The sequence below is a fragment of the Dendropsophus ebraccatus genome, chromosome 5, assembly GCF_027789765.1.
Source record: "Dendropsophus ebraccatus isolate aDenEbr1 chromosome 5, aDenEbr1.pat, whole genome shotgun sequence".
NCBI lineage: Eukaryota > Metazoa > Chordata > Amphibia > Anura > Hylidae > Dendropsophus > Dendropsophus ebraccatus.
The window spans coordinates 53,840,348-53,858,555 of record NC_091458.1 but is presented as its reverse complement, the minus strand read 5'-3'; the positions used below and the strand labels follow the sequence as shown (position 1 = coordinate 53,858,555).

At 42.5% G+C, this 18,208-nt stretch overlaps 1 protein-coding gene across 1 annotated transcript; it reads left to right on the top strand.

Annotated features, from left to right (window-relative positions):
- Positions 1 to 13,660: 13,660 nt before the first annotated feature.
- On the top strand, positions 13,661 to 17,950 carry NPFF (neuropeptide FF-amide peptide precursor). Its single transcript, XM_069970218.1, has 3 exons — positions 13,661 to 13,793; positions 16,053 to 16,171; positions 17,440 to 17,950. Exons 1-3 carry the CDS (start codon positions 13,668 to 13,670, stop codon positions 17,558 to 17,560), a joined length of 366 nt encoding a protein of 121 aa, XP_069826319.1. The 5' UTR covers positions 13,661 to 13,667; the 3' UTR covers positions 17,561 to 17,950.
- The last annotated feature ends 258 nt before the right edge of the window (positions 17,951 to 18,208 follow it).

Below are 18,208 nucleotides of genomic sequence, written 5' to 3'. Positions count from 1 at the left end.
ATGGGGGACAGCATGGGGGATATTACAAAGGAGCAGAGCACAGTGGGATTAATTATTACTATAGGGCGGATATTACTAAGGAGTAGAGCACAGGGGGATTATTACTATGGGGGGAATATTATTAAGGGGCAGAGCACAGGGGGGATTATTACTATGGTGGGAATATTACTAAGGGGCAGAGCACAGGGGGGTTATTACTATGGGGGAATATTACTAAGGGGCAGAGCACAGGGGGATTATTACTATGGGGGAATATTACTAAGGGGCAGAGCACAGGGGGATTATTACTATGGGGGAATATTACTAAGGGGCAGAGCACAGGGGGATTATTACTACGGGGGAATATTACTAAGGGGCAGAGCACAGGGGGATTATTACTACGGGGGGAATATTACTAAGGGGCAGAGCACAGGGGGATTATTACTATGGGGGGATATTACAAAGGAGCAGAGCACGGGGATTATTACTATGGGGGGAATATTACTAAGGGGCAGAGCACAGGGGGATTATTACTATGGGGGGATATTACAAAGGAGCAGAGCACAGGGGGATTATTACTATGGGGGGAATATTACTAAGGGGCAGAGCACAGGGGGATTATTACTACGGGGGGAATATTACTAAGGGGCAGAGCACAGGGGGATTATTACTATGGGGGGATATTACAAAGGAGCAGAGCACAGGGGGATTATTACTATGGGGGGATATTACAAAGGAGCAGAGCACAGGGGGATTATTACTATGGGGGGAATATTACTAAGGGGCAGAGCACAGGGGGATTACTATGGGGGGGAATATTACTAAGGGGCAGAGCACAGGGGGATTATTACTACGGGGGAATATTACTAAGGGGCAGAGCACAGGGGAATTATTACTATGGGGGGATATTACAAAGGAGCAGAGCACAGGGGGATTATTACTATGGGGGGAATATTACTAAGGGGCAGAGCACAGGGGGGTTTATTACTATATAGGGGCACAGCAGGGGATGCTACATATAGAAGGCAACCCACATAACTACTGACGTTACTGCACATGACACAAAGAGGTGGAAGTTGTAAAAGTGCGGCGCCAAAATGTTTGTCTGGCAGGTTCAGAAGAGACGAATTGTAGCTGGAAGAAATCATTATGGTGGTCTGGGCCAGATGGAGAGGAAAAGGAAAGTGACGCCTCAGAACAAAGAAGACGTCACCTGTGAGTCACTGATTGACATTTTTTTGCCCCAAGTTGAAAAGGGTTGAATAACCACTGCACTAAGCTGTGATACAAACACTGCTTCTCCGTAGTAACAACCCCTCCCCCGACATCACTTGGGGGGGGGGGGCTTTTACCAAGATTCACCATGTAGTTTAAAATACCTAGACACGTTCCTGCGTGGACATCATTAGCGATGTCTGTGCAGCTCTTGCCCTAAACTGTTTCATACACTTACCTATCACTTCTGCTGCCATCTGCTTGTTTCCTGACATCACGGGCTTCAGCTTCTCTGACCGCCGCAGCAGTCCCTGCCAGTGATTGGCTGAGCAGTTGTCGGCTCAGAGCGGCTACAGCCACAGCGACATGAAGCAAGCAGAAGGCAGAAGAAGACCGGAAAGGTAACGTATGAATAGTTTATTCAACAGTTAGCCGTAATCAGTATTACAAGTAGTGATGCGCGCCCAATGATTTTAGGTCTGGACCTAAAGAAATGATCAGCTGATGATCATTGGTATCGGCTGATTGTTGTCTGTATTACACAGAGAGATAATTGGACAAATCAGATTATTGCTCCATGTAATAGGGCCCTAAGTATGTAGTTATGTTCAATCATTTGGCTTCCTGTCCAAACCACAGCACAATGGCAAACAGAAAACAATAATTACCTCACTTTACAAATAAAGGTGGTAATGTAACCTCCCTTATTGTCCACCCATAAGACCCAGTCAGAGAATTGTTCTGTCTGTCAAGAAAAAATGTGCAGCTAGCCACTGAAGTCTCTGGGACGAAAGGGAAATGTTACGAACACTGATGTATTCAATAATTATACATTAGGAGCTGATTCCTAAAGGACTGAAGATCTGTTGCCACAATACATGGAGACAGCGATGAGGAAGAATGGTTTTAATAAGAGACCATCCATGTTGTATTGGGAATCAGTTTGCCGACTGGGGAATTTAAATATTAAAAATTGAATCCTGGGATTATTATAAAGCTCAGTGTCCGCCGCTCATCTGCAGCGATTGATATTAATTACTGATTATCTATATATCTCTGCGTAGATTTACCAACAACCACATGGTCATTTCCATATCCACCCCTGTTCTTTATGGAAATAATATTCACTCATTTCAGCTTAGCATTCTCTCTACTAAATAAAGTTGTGAATTATTGAAAATGTTGCATCACCGGTATATAGTGATCTACACTTATTGCAACAGAATTAACAATTTATTTTTTTTTTTCCTTAAGGACCGGGCCAATTTCCATTTTTGCGCTTTTGTTTTTTCCAGCTTGTGTTTAAAAGGCCATAGCACTTGCATTTTTTTCACCTAGAGACCCACATGAGCCCTTATTTTTTGAAACACTAATTATACTTTGCAATGGCAGACTTAATTTTTGCATAAAGTAGAGTGCGAAACCAGAAAAAAAGTAAGTGTGGTGAAATTGAAAAAAAAACACACATTTTTTAAATGATAAATAATTTTGAATTTTATTTTTAAAATGGGGAAAGGTGGGTGATTCAAACTTTTATTAGGGGAGGGGATTTTCTATTAATAAAAAACTTTTTTTATTTTTTTACACACATACTAGAACTACACTGATCTCTAATTGAGATTTATGCAGTATAGATATACTGCATAGATCCATGAGGATCAGTGTTCTATTGCTCTCGGCTGCTGCAGCCGAGAGCAATAGAATGCCGAGCCGGGATCAGCTCCTGGCTGGGTAAAGATGCGGGGATCGCTCCCACTAGACACCAGGTAAGGGAAAAACCTGCATTTTAAATGCAGCTGTCAACTTTGAAAGCTGCATTTAAAAGACTAATTAGCAGGCACGGCGATCGGACCGTGCCTGCTAATAGCCCCGGTCCCGAGCTGCAGATAGCACCCTGATCGAGGTGGTTCAGAGCAGGGTCGCTGCGCGGCCCCCCTCTGAACGCCCTTAACGACACAAGGGCGGACATTTACGCCCTTGGTCGTTAAGCTGTTCTTTTGTTGGTTTTTTTTGTTTTATTTTTAAACATTAATTCCATATTTGTGTAGCAATCATTTTCTGCTCATCTTTGATATGCTACATGACCACCTTCCTATTGGAAAATCCGTCCCTTGATCCAATATGGGGGCTTTTAAAATGGCAGCCATGTTCCAAACACTGCCTAAACTATAGGCCCTCATGACTTTCTGGGGGTATTCAGATATGTAGTTTTCCCTTTCATTTCTAAAATTAAAGGATGTCCTGAGACTATTAACTATATGAGAGCCATAAAAGGGGTATTTCACACAAACAATTTTTTATATACTGCTGCAGATAGTGAGAAAATAACAGCCTATTCTTACATTTCATTGCTCCCCCGATGTTCTACTTTGGCATGTTCGAGTCCCGGACAAGATGATCCCGCCTCAACTTTAGAGATGGACTCATTTGAGGGGTTACTGCCAATCACTGGCAGAGATAAGACAGCGCAGGGGCCAGTGATTGGCTGAGCAGGCTGTCACCCCCAGTTTCGTCCGTCTTGGAAGTAGAAGTTGGATCACCTTGGCCGGGGCCCAAACATGCCATAGGGGGACAACGGGGAAGTGTGGAGAGGTTAAAAAAAAACCTCACCATGGGCAGCAGTACATTAAAAGTGTTGTTTCAGAGGAATAACTCTTAAAGGCACAGGAGAGGCTATAGACTTAGGGCCCTATTACATGGAGTGATAATCTGCCAATTAGGCAGATTATCACTCTACATTGTAATAAAGACAATAGCCAATGACAACGATCATTGGCTGATCGTGTCTTTGGTCTTGCCTATAAATCATTGGCCACCGGGCGTGCATCACTACGTGTAATAGCGGTACGCAACCAATGGCTGATGAATGTAAAAAAAAATCTATATATAAATGAACGTTATACATACCTCTCCATGCTTCCCAGTGTTCTTCTAGCTTCTGCCCACTGCCCGCAGCCACTGCTGAAGCTTCTACACTGGTCTTTAAAGTGGTAGGCCGCTTAGCCAATGGCTGGCAGTGGCACTGTCCCATTTTGCACAAGTGATTGGCTAAGCGGCCTCTCACTTAAGAGACAGGCTGTGAAGTTTAAGTATTGGCGGCAGGGAGCGGGCACAAGCTAGAAGAACACCGGGAAGAGTTGAGAGGTAAGGCATATACTCTTTTTATTTTCTATATACAGCAAGGGCTGCACGGACATCGCTAATGATATATATACAGCCCTTGCTGCACCATTATCAAGCCGTGTAATAGGCTCAGTAAATGAGCACCAATCTAAGGCTGCACACCACGCACAGTCTGTAATTACGGACAATGTGCGACTGAACAGAGCTCAGGAACTCCTGGCACTATCATTTATTAACATTTTCGCGCTACTGTACTGGCACAGTGTGTCAGTACAGTAGTGCTTTTAAGCAGTTTCTGAGCTCCTGGCATCATGATGAATGCTGGGAGTTCCTAACTATGTTCCCTAGCACATCATCTGCCATTACAGACTGTGCACACCATGCAGCATCATACATGTCACAAGCATTACAAAATCCATCCGATAACAGAGCGGCAGAGATGGTTAGTTCTTCTCATAGTTTACAGAATATGAAGCTGCAGAATACATGGATGATCTGTGATGGTCCCCCAGTATATTCCTGCACTATTGTTATACAAAGGTGCAAAAACAGATCATCTAAAACCCAGAGACAATAGGAACATCAGAATCATAACTACAAATGATGTTTCACATAGGAAACGGTTATCTGCAGTTTTCCTTTAAAGTTACTTTTTATACCATTAATGGAAGCAAATGAAGACCAATTTACCAGTTGACAGCTGGTGTTAGTACTTACTGAGCTTTAAGTATGTGTCCCTGGTGGAGGATATTATAATGTAAGATTACGATTTCAGGCCTTAGTGCATGTCCATTGTCTGTATTGATTTTTATTTATTTGAACATCATTTCTCTTCACTGTTGGTAAATCAGGAAAGGGTAATCCCTTATTAGCAATGAGGAGAATTTTAGACTAAACAAAAAATTACTGTACAGATCCAGCTTTTCCCAGCACCCGGGGAGGAGCGGCACAGAGCGGCAGTGAGTTAAAAGGCAGCTGGCTGATGAGCGGATTGCAGAGATAAAGCGATTCACTTTATTACTGTAAATTTGCTCCTCTCTAGTTATAAGTGGTGTACCAAAAGGGTCTGTTTGTCATACCATCAGACATGTCAATCATTACATTCCTGAGACTGGCTGCTATCCTGAATTTTGCCAGGTGAAGTGGACGGCAACATGCTTCATTCCCCGTATCTCAATTAAATCAGATTTATTCAGTCGCGGATTCCGCAGCTCACACCTGCTCGCGAATTTTGGCGGCTGCGCATATCTCCGCTGCTCCCGTAGGTTTCATTCTATGGTTTGCCAAATTCTGTTGTCTGGCCGAAGAATGAACGGGTTAATTTTTAGGGCAGACGGAGGAATCTGGCAAACCATAGAATGGAGTCTATGGGAGCAGCGAGCATACACACGCCCGCCAGAGTCCACAAGCAGGTGCGAGCTGCAGAATCTGAAACGCGTGTTCCGATGGGTTATCGTAATGTGAACATACCCTTAAAGCCCTACTACACCAAAAGATGTCTAACAAATTATCTTACAGATTTTTTCAGCCAAAGCCAGGAATGGATTTGAAAAGAGAAGAAATCTCAGTATTATCTTTACGACCTGTTCTCTGTTCATAGTCCGTTCCTGGCTTTGGCTGAAAAAAATCTGTCAGATAATCTGTCAGACATCTTTTGGTGTTAAGAGCCCTTATAGTCTTTGGCGCAAATGAGTTGGCTAAATCAGCTGTAGCTCTGCGGGTTTTAGTAGTGAGACCTGATGTAATCTCTAATAGTGTTTACACAGACACATTATTGAAGCCAAAACCAGGAATTGATTTGACAAGAGAAATCTCAATCTTTCGTTCTCTGTTTATAGTCTGTTCCTGGCTTTGGCTTCAATAATCGGTCAGATAAATCTGTCTGTGTAAACCCACCCTAACTTTTGACATGTCTGATACTAATGCTTTAAGCGGTTGTATAGACATAAAAATAAATTTCCTCATAGCTGAAGATTGTATAAAAATAATAAACATGCTATACTCACCTTCTTGGTTCTGTAGTGCTAAGACATGTCCACTTCACTGTCAATCCGTGACGACAACTGTGTCCCATCTCAGTCACTGGCTGAGCGGTCTGAGGTCCTGTGAGATTGGGATGGAAGAGAACCCACAAAAAGCAGACCAGTGGAAGGGCAATAGAATTATTCATCCCTCAGCCTGGGAACCTCTTTTTGTTTTGTCTGAAAAGCCCTTTAACTGGTAAACCTCCCTGGACTGGCGGTGGCCGGAGTACAGTCACTATCCCTTAAACCCCTAAGTGATGTCATTTATGTAGGAAGTCAATGAAGGTGGTATAAAAAGTCTCTGTTGTTGGCATCAATGCCCCCAAACTCCCTCTTTAGAGAGCTTGTTTTTGCCTCAATATTTGGTACCATGAGCAGAGATCATGGCAGCCAGTTTGTATTCATTAATATGAAGGAAATGAGGTGTCTAATGATTCATTGCTGGGCCATAGGTAGAACTGGAAAAACAAATGAAAGATAAAATGGGTATAATATCCCCCTCATCAGTCACAATACCTTATTGTGTGCAAAATTCATAACCATCATCAAGGGCACATTTCTCATGGTGGTTATTCTTCTTCCACGCTTTACCCTGCCCGGCCTATTCTACAGGTCTCCTGGTGCGCACCAATAACTTTGAAACTACCTGTGTAAGAGGAAGCATGTGTTTTATGCTCGTCTCTTCTGACGTCTATATTGAGATTCACCATAATGTTTCCTGCCTGCGGGCAGATAATGTGCTTTATCATATTACAATGGCTAATTGATGGGCAATTTCGTTCAGCAGCTGACACGACTAAACCCAGCACAATAAACAGATTTATACTATTCACCTACGGTTTGTTATCTGGTGCAATTTACAATGTAAACATTCAGTCAATATCTTAGATTGGTTCTTTATCTACCAGTCCCTCAGCAAGGTAATGTCAATAGTTTTCTGATCTATTGCCATTCAGTTTTAGCTCATTACCAAGTTAATGCAGCCATCTTCCCAGAACACACATTTCTATGTTCATCTATGTAAATTGTGCCTTGAGTCTGTATTCCAGTACACAGTAACCAAATAATAGTGCCATATGGTGCCTAAATAAAACAAACAGCCATATCATCCTTGCCATAAGGCTTCCCTAAGACACAGGTTTTAACCAAAATTTAGCTCATTTGCCACAAAAATGCAATGTGTGAACTCAGCCTAAGGGAACTGCGTTAGTTGTAATACATATATAAGGGTAAAACCAATTATGCATATATAATAGAGGGAGCCTTAGCTAATCCATCATGCATTATATTGCTTACTGGGGCCATTTACAAACCGGAAATAGTATGGAACCACAGAGCAATTATGAAATATAAAGCAAATGTCAGTACGACCGTTCATAAAGGGTAACAAGCCGAGAAGAGTTCATTTTAGTAAGTTCAAAGGTTTACATTGTTTAGTGAAGAGAGATGAGTAAATTGTCACTTAGTACTGAGTGTAAACCGTTCTCGACATCTCCGCTAAATATTGTAAAGAGCATCTGTCATAGTGTATATGTCTCTTTATGGGTCTATTCTAAAGATTTGCCTAGGATAAAAAAAAAAACTATTGGAAACTAGATCAAAATGAACTGTGAAAGGGTGAATGCCAAGCACAGACCATGGACAAGACCCAAGCTCTTTCAAGAAGTTGGCAGCTACACGTCCCCACCTCATCTTCTGACACAGCCTCCACCATTCTCTTGTGTTCAGATTTATTGTGGGTTCCACAGGCAACCAAGACCTAAAGAGGATGCCATACTCTGCCATACTGTGCTATTGAACTTGATCTTGGCCTGGAGCTTCTTCTTGGAAACAAGCTTTCTTCTTTCATTTGGTTGTTCATCTGGTACCTGTTGTTTTACTCCTAAGTAAGCTCCTGTCTCATCTGCTGGCCCTTAGGGCCCTATTCTACCGGACGATTATCGTTCAGATTATCGTTAAATCGTTCAAATCTAAACAATAATTGTTCGGTTGAAATGCAGTTAACAATTAATGACGAGAGATCGTTTATTGTTGCTCGTTCGCAAATCGTTCGCATTGAATAAGACATCGTTCGGTCGTTCGCAGTAGATACGAACGCAATAGCGAAGAAAGAACGATCACAAATACGATCATAAGTAACGATTATCGTTCCATGGAAATGAGTGAGTGTTTTCAGGTCTTTCGCAATAGCGGTCGTTTGAGATCAATAATCGTTAACGATTATGCGAACGATAATCGTCCGGTGGAATTAGGGCCCTTAGCCTTCTGACTGCTCTCTGGTGACGACCCATAATTTTATTCCTGACTACATTACAGAATTACACTGCTCAAAAAAATAAAGGGAACACTTAAACAACACAATATAACTCCAAGTAAATCAAACTTCTGTGAAACCAAGCTATCCACTTAGGAAGCAACACTGATTGACAATTTTGCATGCAATTAGCAAAACACGCTCAACAAGTGGTCCTGCAGGTGGGGACCACAGACCACCTCTCAGTACCTATGCTTTCTGGCTAATGTTTTGGTCACTTTTGAATGTTGTCGGTGCTTTCACACTCGTGGTAGCATGAGACGGACTGTACAACCCACTCATGTGGCTTAGGTAGTGCAGCTCATCCAAGATGGCACATCAATGGGAGCTGTGGCAAGAAGGTCTGCTGTGTCTGTCAGCATAGTGTCAAGAGGCTGGAGGTGCTACCAGGAGACCGGTCAGTACACCAGGAGAAACAGAGGAGGCCATAGGAGGGCAACAATCCAGCAGCAGGACCGATACCTATGCCATTGTGCATGGAGGAACAGGAGGAGCACTGCCAGAGCATAATTACCTCCAGCAGGCCACTAATGTGCATGTGTCTCCACAAACTGTTAGAAACCGACTCCATGAGGATGGTATGAGGGCCTGACATTGACAGATGTTGGGCAGGACACTTGGCATTTGCCAGAGAACACCAGGATTGGCAAATTCGCCACTGGAGCACAGCGCTCTTCAGATGAAAGCAGGACCACACTGAGCACATGTGACAGACGTGACGTGAGTCTGGAGATGACATGGAGAGCGATCTGCTGCCTGCAACATCCTTCCGCATGATCGGTTTGGCAGTGTGTCAGTAATGATGTGGGGTGGCATTTCTTTGGAGGGCCGCACAGCCTTCCGTGTGCTCGCCAGAGGTAGCCTGACTGCCATTAGGTAACGAGATGAGATCCTCAGATCCCTTGTAAGACCATAAACTCGTGGGGTTGGCCCTGGGTTCCTCCTAATGCAGGATAGTGCTAGACCTCATGTGGCTGGAGTGTGTCAGCAGTTCCTGCAAGATGAGGACATTGAAGCTATGGACTGGCCCGCCCGTTCTCCAGACCTAAATTCAATTGAGCACATCTGGGACATTATGTCTCGCTCCATCCACCAACGTCACATTGCACCATAGACTGTCCAGGATTTGGGGGATGCTTTAGTCCAGGTCTAGGAGACCATCTGCCACCTCATCAGAAGCATGCCCAGGCATGTAGGGAGGTCATACAAGCACATGGAGGCCACACACAATACTTAGCCTCATTTTGACTTGTTTTGAGGACATTACATCAAAGTTGGACACAACTTTGTACAGCACATTCAGCTTTGTACAGCACAAAGTATTTAATGAGAATATTTAATTCATTCAGTTCATTCAGATCTAGGATGTGTTATTTGAGTGTTCCCTTTATTTTTTTAGCAGTGCTACAACCATAAATCTGTGAATCTGTTGGGGAGCACAACAATGATGACCCCCCCCCCCCCTTGCTGTAGTTAAAGGGGTTGTCCCAAGTTTACAACTTAACATTTATCCTGTAAATGGGTGATAAGTTGAAAGTCTGCCTGCTGGGATCCCCAATGATCATGAGTGCGGTGGTACTTGACAATGACCTAGTAAAATAATAGGTTGAAATATTTTTATTTTTGTATATACTAATAAGCACAATAAAGACAGGTCAATTCTTTAGGCAGACAGCAGAATCCTCCCGAGCATAGAACGGGTGGAGAGTCAAGCGGGAACGCGTACAGAATCCACAGCAAGTTATCCACGTGATTTCCATAGTGTGCACATACCCTAAGTGTGGTGAAAATGGTTTGCTGTGAAACCTTGGGTCCTCACTGTTGCTTTGACACCTATGTTAACTTTATTACTGACCATGTAGACTTCTTTATGACATTATGCCCCAATGGCAGTGTCCTTTCTTTATAAAGATAACATTCAGAAAGACATTTCCTTCTGAAACACTGGGGAAAGGGGGTCAGTCTAGACCAGTAATATAAACAAAACTTTAGGGGAGGGCTGGCTACTATATGAGAGTATGGGGGGGGGCTGGCTACTATATAAGAGACTATGGGGGAGGCCTGGTTACTATATAAGAAACTATTGAGGAGTGATTGGTACTATATAAGAGACTATGGGGGGGATGGCTACTATATGAGACTACAGGGGAGGGCTGGGTACTATATAAGAGGAAGCGCCAGAAAGTAGGCGTGAATCAACTGTTATCATCATCAGTGGAGGGTGTCTGGCGGGGGGAGACTGTGGGGGGGCTGGCTACTATATAAGAGACTATGGGGGGGTTGGCTACTATATGTGACTATTGGGGAGGGCTGGCTACTATATGAGACTATTGGGGAGGACTGGCTACTGTAGGAGACTACAGGGGAGAGCTGGCTACTATATGAGAGACTATTGGGGAGGGCTGGCTACTATATAAGAGACTATGGGGGTGGGTTGGCTACTATATGAGACTATTGGGGAGGGCTGGCTACTATATAGGACACTTGGGGGGCTGGCTACTATTTGGGCACAGAAAAAAAAAGACAAATTTGGTCAGCTCTCCTAGAACACCATTCACACTAGGCAGAAGCACGTTGCTATGGCTGAAGTTGCAAACACACAAAAACACAAAAAAAATGTAACAGCTCACCGCAATGGCAACATACAGACCCACTACAGACATGAAAATAGTTAAAAGCAGCCCCCCCAACTGCCCAAAACAAACTTCCATAAAAAATAATGAGGCTCTTGGTTACCACTTGAAAATGGTATAAACTGCCCCACCACGATACGGTGGCCTCATACACGGGGTGGTCCTACACTGTACTATGGCTTCTCCATGGCATGAAATACGCCTATGCTCTGGGCATGCAAGATCCGTGCACTACTGGGAGGGCTGGCTACTATGTCGGGCAATTTTGGTTGGGTTGGCTACTACACGGGGCAATATTGTGTGTGGGGGGGTGGGGGTGGCTATTACATGGGTTGGGGTTTAATCATATCAAAGCAATTTATCATGTTATTTATCATAGTGCACAGTGCTGGGAGATGCACACCACTGACAGTGCCAGGAACAACGCACGCTGCTCTGACAGTGCCAGGACCGCCGCATTGGCACTTTAATAATTATCAAGGTTGGCCCGCGACTTTGTCCAATTTTTTTAATTTTGGCCCACTGTGTATTAGAGTTTGACACCCCTGATCTAGACATTGTTCTGATGAAAAAGATGCTCCCAATAAATAGTTCTTTTTGGGTCTTGTGGCTGAAGACAGTACGTCAGATGACCCCTTAATTCAAGCCACCGTACACTGTGGCGACAGTAAAGCATGGTGGTGCAAGAAAAAAAAAAAATAGAAATTGCCTTGATGTGTATGTTCCAACACGAGAATTACTGAAAACATCCCAGTAAGCAAACAACATTTCGGTTATAGACAAACAGGATTGAGGTAATGGAGTGGTCAGCCCATTCTCCTGACCTCAATCCAATGGAGAACTTGTAGGGTCACATATAAAATGCGGTTTATGAGTCAAAACACGAAAATGCAGAAGAGCTGTGGAATGTAGTCTAACCTTCTTGTACTGAGGTACACAGGTGCCAGAATATTTTCACTTTATACTTACATTTTTTAAGGAGAGATAAGTGAACCTGCTGAAAGTTCAGGTTTGCATGAACCCGAATGGACGTTTGCATCTTGCTGCTGCAGTGGGATTCAAATGCTGATTGATGGGGTTCGTGCAAACCCGAGCTTTCACCACCTTACACATCTCTATTTTTAAAGATAAATGTTGGTTATTTTGTGTACAGCCTATTATTCCATTTTCTTTATGTTCTGTAAAGGATTGACACAAATGAGATAACTTTTTGTTACTGTGGAATATTTCCAGTGCATTTGCATTTAGGTAAATAAGAGTTATTAGAATGAGTTTGCACCTCTCCATAGGGGCTTCATTTTGCAACCTATAGGCGTAAAGGCCATATTACATAGCTCGAGCCACTCTGTAACTGAGCACTGATCTGCTAGATCAACTATTACGCGGTTTGGTTTTCATGTGGCCGGGCTGCACAAATGATAGCTAAATTGTTCATGCAGCCCTTTGCCATGCATCACCTATTGCATGGGAAGATGTGAAGCTGATCTTTTGACAGGTAAAAACTTAATCAGCTGAGGAAAAGCATTTGTTTGACTGCTCCCTAGCTTTATTACACATAGCAACATCAGCCTGTTTGGCCAATTATCACTCCTAACAGGATCTGCTGCTAACGTTTAGGACACCTTCAAAGGTCTGAAGGAGTCCATGCCTCTAACGGGTCAGAGCCTTTCTGGAAGCACAAGAAGGACTAAATAATTTAAGTTAATTTTAATGTTATGGCTGATCAGTGTATATTTCCGCATATCTACATCCCAGACATAAAGGTTATAGTGTCTACTTTATATCTAAAGACTAGTTTGTTCCTTTAAATTGGGCAATCAGCTGAGTTTAGTATATAGAAGAATCTAATAGAAATGGACAACCAGGATTCCCCACACTCAATAACATATAGATAGGTGAATTTAGATTGTGAGCCCCAATGGGGTCAGGGATCGATCTGAGCGATGGCAAGTTCTGTGGAATATGTTGGCTTTATATGAAGGAATTATTCTAAGTAACTTATAGACGCAGTTATTCACTCTCTGTGGTTGTGCAGTACAAGTGCGCAAATCACTACCAGATCTCATCCACCGGGACCCAAATCATTATCAGGATAAACAGCTTTCAATTAAGTGGCCACAAAAAGGGGTTTAAGCACAAATTAACTGGATTTATCACAGTAATAAGATTGTGGGGAGCTTTTCCTCACACTCCGGGGAGTATCTTATCTCCTGGGTGCCACATCTCACATGTCATAGTGTAACAATAACATGTGGCACTTACCCTCGCCACAGATTAATCACCATATGCACCTTGGAAGGACACTGGCTCCTCCCAGGTAATTCACATCTTATATACACAAGACCTGTGTCCGTTCTGCTACATCTCACATACTCAGCCATGGAGATCTTAACACTTATGCTCCTGGCTCTACTTTCCTGTGCCCGGAGTGCTCAGCCTCACCAGGGAGGCGATGAGTCACCTGAAAACTTCATGGAGGTGCCCCCAAACTTCCTCGACTCACAGGTAAGTCATCAGGGTAAGAGTAACATTTTATTTCATTCTTTTTAATGAATAAATACATGTGACATTGGAAGCATGGCTCAGTCATTATAAGGAAAATTATTTCTTTTCTGTTATTTCACTTTGCCAAGTCAGAAAAACATCCCATTTCTTTCCATAAATCGTGTCACTGTCATTATAGCCATTTCAGATGTGGTAATATTTGGGTAATAGGCAGATCAGAGCCAAAGTGATTCAGCCTCTGCTTTACAATGGCCAGACCTGTCTCACTTCAGACATGTAAGACTATAATGATATCACATGTTGTCCAACCTTAGGGATTCTCCAGTTTTTTTAAGTAGAAAGATTATGTGGATGTGTTAAAAAGCAACTATAATGAACTAACCCATGTCCAGAATCCTTATCCTAGAACCTAAGGGGTGAGATCGCACAAATCCTGGACTATCCAAGCTCAGTTCAGAATTTGCATCCATAATATGGACCCAGCCTAAGGACTTATTCAGACTGAGGTTTTGTGTGCATTCCAAATATAACACCCAGTCGCAGCACATGGTTACACTTATCTAATCCTACAGTCTAGGGTTTTGGTTTAGTAGAAGTCTATGGTATCCATTCTACACCCAGAATGCAGAATTGAACTCCAGTACAATACATCCATCTGAATGAGGCTTTCATATATTTTCTGTTTTTCTGGGGGTAAGGAATTTTTTTTTTCGATAAATTGAAGCCTCATTGTATGACTAGTAATGCTCTCTGACTCAAATAAGTGTAGAGCAGACAGGTGTCTACAGTGCTGAAGTGATACACAGCATATGACAGACTTCTGAATTCCAGTAATCAGTATAATCAATGAAACACATCAATCTTCTGGCAGCAGTGAGCTTGGTCATAAGGAAACTTGCCAGGAAAACACAGCAGGGTCCATGTATAAAGCCATGACTTGATGCAATACACAATGCTGATGAATTGCACAGGGTAACATGCCCAGGGATGTACCGCCACACGAAGGGCTCCTCATGTATGTAACATCTGGTCTGGGTTCTGTAAGTATTTAGGGGCTTGTGATGAATGGGATCTTATGTACTGTGGATATGATATACATGCAGTACGTTTGGGGTATGTCCAATGTAAATGGATGGTCATGGCTTTTCAGAATCTACTTGTGAGTAGTAAGTACTGGTAAGTACATGTGTAATATCTACCTGTCCATCTCCCATGCTTCACACTAAAGCTCAGATCTGTTACTGAGCCACACGAGCATCACTAAAGCCTATGGACGCTTATTACTAGTGTTGAGCAGACCTGTAAACTGTTTGGGTTCGTCAACGTTCTCTGAACCCTCATTCCGATTCCCCATGGCTACAGAAGTTGGATGTAGCCCTATGTCTGTATCTATGTTTTCCAGGACTCCCTGCTGAGCGATTGGGTTCATGGAACGTTGCCAAACCCAGTATGACAGGTCCACTCAACACTACTTATTGCGCTATGTCTTGTCTACATTCCTGTTCATGCTGGTGACAGAGTTTGTGATGATTACTATGTCACAATAGCCCTGGTTTTCTTCTACTGTTCTGCACATTTCAAAAACCTTATTGTTTTTTTAATCCAATTGACTTGGTTTACTGTAAAAAGCAAGGTGGAGAAGCCCCTTTACAGTGATATCCATCAGAATCCTTGTCTGATTATCAAAGCTCAGATGCAGCCAAGTCAAACATCATCAAATTTAACTCAATCATTGAGTGTGCCTGGAGATTAAAGGGGTTATCCAGCACTACAAAAACATGGCCACTTTCTTCCAGAGACAGCCCCACTCTTGTCTCCAGCTTGGGCGGGGTTTTGCTGCTCAGTTCCTTTGAAGTGAATGGAGCTCAATTGCAAACCGCACCTGAACTGGAGATGAGTCGTGTTATCTCTGAAAGAAAGTGGCTATGTTTTTGTAGCACTGGATAACCCCTTTAAAGTGTTTGACAAGTCCTTGGACTGTGCAATATACCTAAAATCTGAAAAAGCTAAAAAATGTTTATATAATCAGAATTTTTTATGCCACAGTCCAATTATTTCACTAAAGTCTTCCCATATGTCTATTAGAGATAAGCGGGACTTTCAGCCTGAAAGCCGCTCACTCCATTACTATGTCTGCGCTCCCGGGAATCTGCGGGCAGGATCTTCCAGGGAATTCAAGATACATGTATAGGTGTTCATATTTTTATGATAAAAAAAAATTGCTTTTATTGAACATACCTGCTTCTATATGTATTTCAGCTGGATGAAAACTTCTCCTCACAGCCCTTACCAGATGATAAGATTGGTCTAAATTCTTTGCTCAGATCCATCCTGCACAGCAGAAACGCCCGCAGCTCCTTCCAGTTCCAACCACAAAGGTAACAGCACAGTCACTGCATTTTCATTCATTATCTCTGTAATCCTCTCACCAGCCTGCTGCCTTCTGACTGACTGCCGCTCCTCCCTGGGTGCTGGGAAAAGTTGTATCCAGTTCTGGGAAACTAGGAGTTTCCCAGGACTGGATCCAGCTTTTCCCAGGTCTTCGCTGTTATTACTGTACATTTGCTAACCTCTAATGGAAACACATGCGGCTATAGAGAAAGTGTATCATATATACACTTTTTTTTTTTTTTTTTTTTTTAAGTTGATGGGGAATGTTGTAGGTGGTTGCGGCAGGGTAAGCGCTCCTAGAGCTCAAGCCCCTGGGTCCACAATGTGCTCCACCACTCCGAGTTACTGAAGTTATATGTACAGAGAATCATTGGTTTTAGGGGAAAATACCTTTGCACATATGGAATCCAATATGGCAAATAAGCACATTTGTCATATCTATATCATGTGCTATTTAAATATGGAAACAAGAAGCTGTGTGTAGAGCGGTTTTTTGATTACAGAAATACAAATCCTGGCAAATGATCGCAGACAAATCTCACCAGACTACAGTACAACATTGTGGGTACGTGTCTCCTTAGGTATCATACACATAAGATAGCCATCGTCCCTATGGCTTTATCAATGTTTTCCAGGCAGCCTTAGGGCCCTATTACATGGGACGACTGTCGTGTAAAAAAATCGTTATATCATTCGAATTAAAACGATAGTCGTTCTGTGTAATTGCAGGCAACGATCGAAAAATCGTTTGTATGTCATTGATCGTTGCTTTAGATCTGAACCTAAAATTATCGTAATCGTTCACTAATCATTCGCTGTAATTCCACATTCGTTCTCTCAAGTTCCGCATTTGTTCACTAATCGTTCAGTGTAATTGCACATTGTTCATTGTTTTACTGGGAGCAGGAAGAATAAACGATCGTAGTAATGATCGCAATTATGATCGTATCTAATCACCATCGTTCTGTGTAATATGAACGATTTCAGGTTAACGATCGCAAACGAGATTGTTTATCATTAAAAATCGCTCCATGTAATAGGACCCTTGTAATGTTACCTTTGAATTGGAGTAAACAGACTGGTAAGGTAGCCATGTGATTAATCTTGCTGCTTTTCATATCAGACTAAGAATAGGAGTTTCTTTATCCCCTGTATACATAAGTCATTCTTCCATGATTTCATACATGTAATTAGTACAACAAACTTTCACTATTGCACTTGTATAACTAAAGCTTTTGGGGATTGCTTTTTAAAGGTTTGGAAGAGATGAGCGCAGTTCCATGGCCGGAGACGGCAGGATTCATTCTCGAGGATGGGACTCTCCACCACAGTTTTGGAGCATGGCTGTTCCCCAACGATTTGGCAGAAAAAAATAAAAGAAATCAACGTACAAGCAGCAACCTGTGCTATAGCACCGGCTGCATTGCACTTCAGTTTTTTACTATGGTAAAGAACACATACACCTAATAGTAACACAACTATTTCACAGCACAGTGAGCTTATACAGTATACCAACACTCCGCTATGAATCCTTTAGGCAAACTTATAGTGATCCCACATGCCTCCCTGGTTGCTGTGGATCACAGTTATTGTTTAAGGAAATGCCATCATCACCATCTTTAAATATCCAAAGCCTTTGTATATATAACTCCAGTATCCTTCAGGCTGTCAGACGTCATACACAACTTTCAATCTTTGTACATAGAACCTTATATATTGTTGTGTATCATTGATGGTTAAATATTAATAAAGTAATTTACACCTGCTACTATGTCATTCCTGGAAGCTAAATCAGTCACCTTTACAGAGGATGTGGTGGCTTGTATCTGAACCGCTTTCTGACCTGCATGTGGAGCCACCTGCTCAGAGTTCAGTAGGTATTTCCTGTAACACATGCATCGCACCATTTTGTCTATATTTATTTAAGTAGTAGTCAGCTCTTTGATATAGTATAGTATTCTGGCAAAATCCCCCCCCCCCCATTTTTCTTTTTACTCTTTGATTGGGCAACACAGGACCTCTGT

Coding starts and splice junctions, on each gene's coding strand:
- NPFF (XM_069970218.1), top strand. CDS start 13,668: ATGGAGATCTTAACACTTATGCTCCTGGCTCTACTTTCCTGTGCCCGG. Junction 13,794..16,052: donor CAAACTTCCTCGACTCACAG/GTAAGTCATCAG, acceptor TATGTATTTCAG/CTGGATGAAAACTTCTCCTC. Junction 16,172..17,439: donor TTCCAGTTCCAACCACAAAG/GTAACAGCACAG, acceptor TGCTTTTTAAAG/GTTTGGAAGAGATGAGCGCA.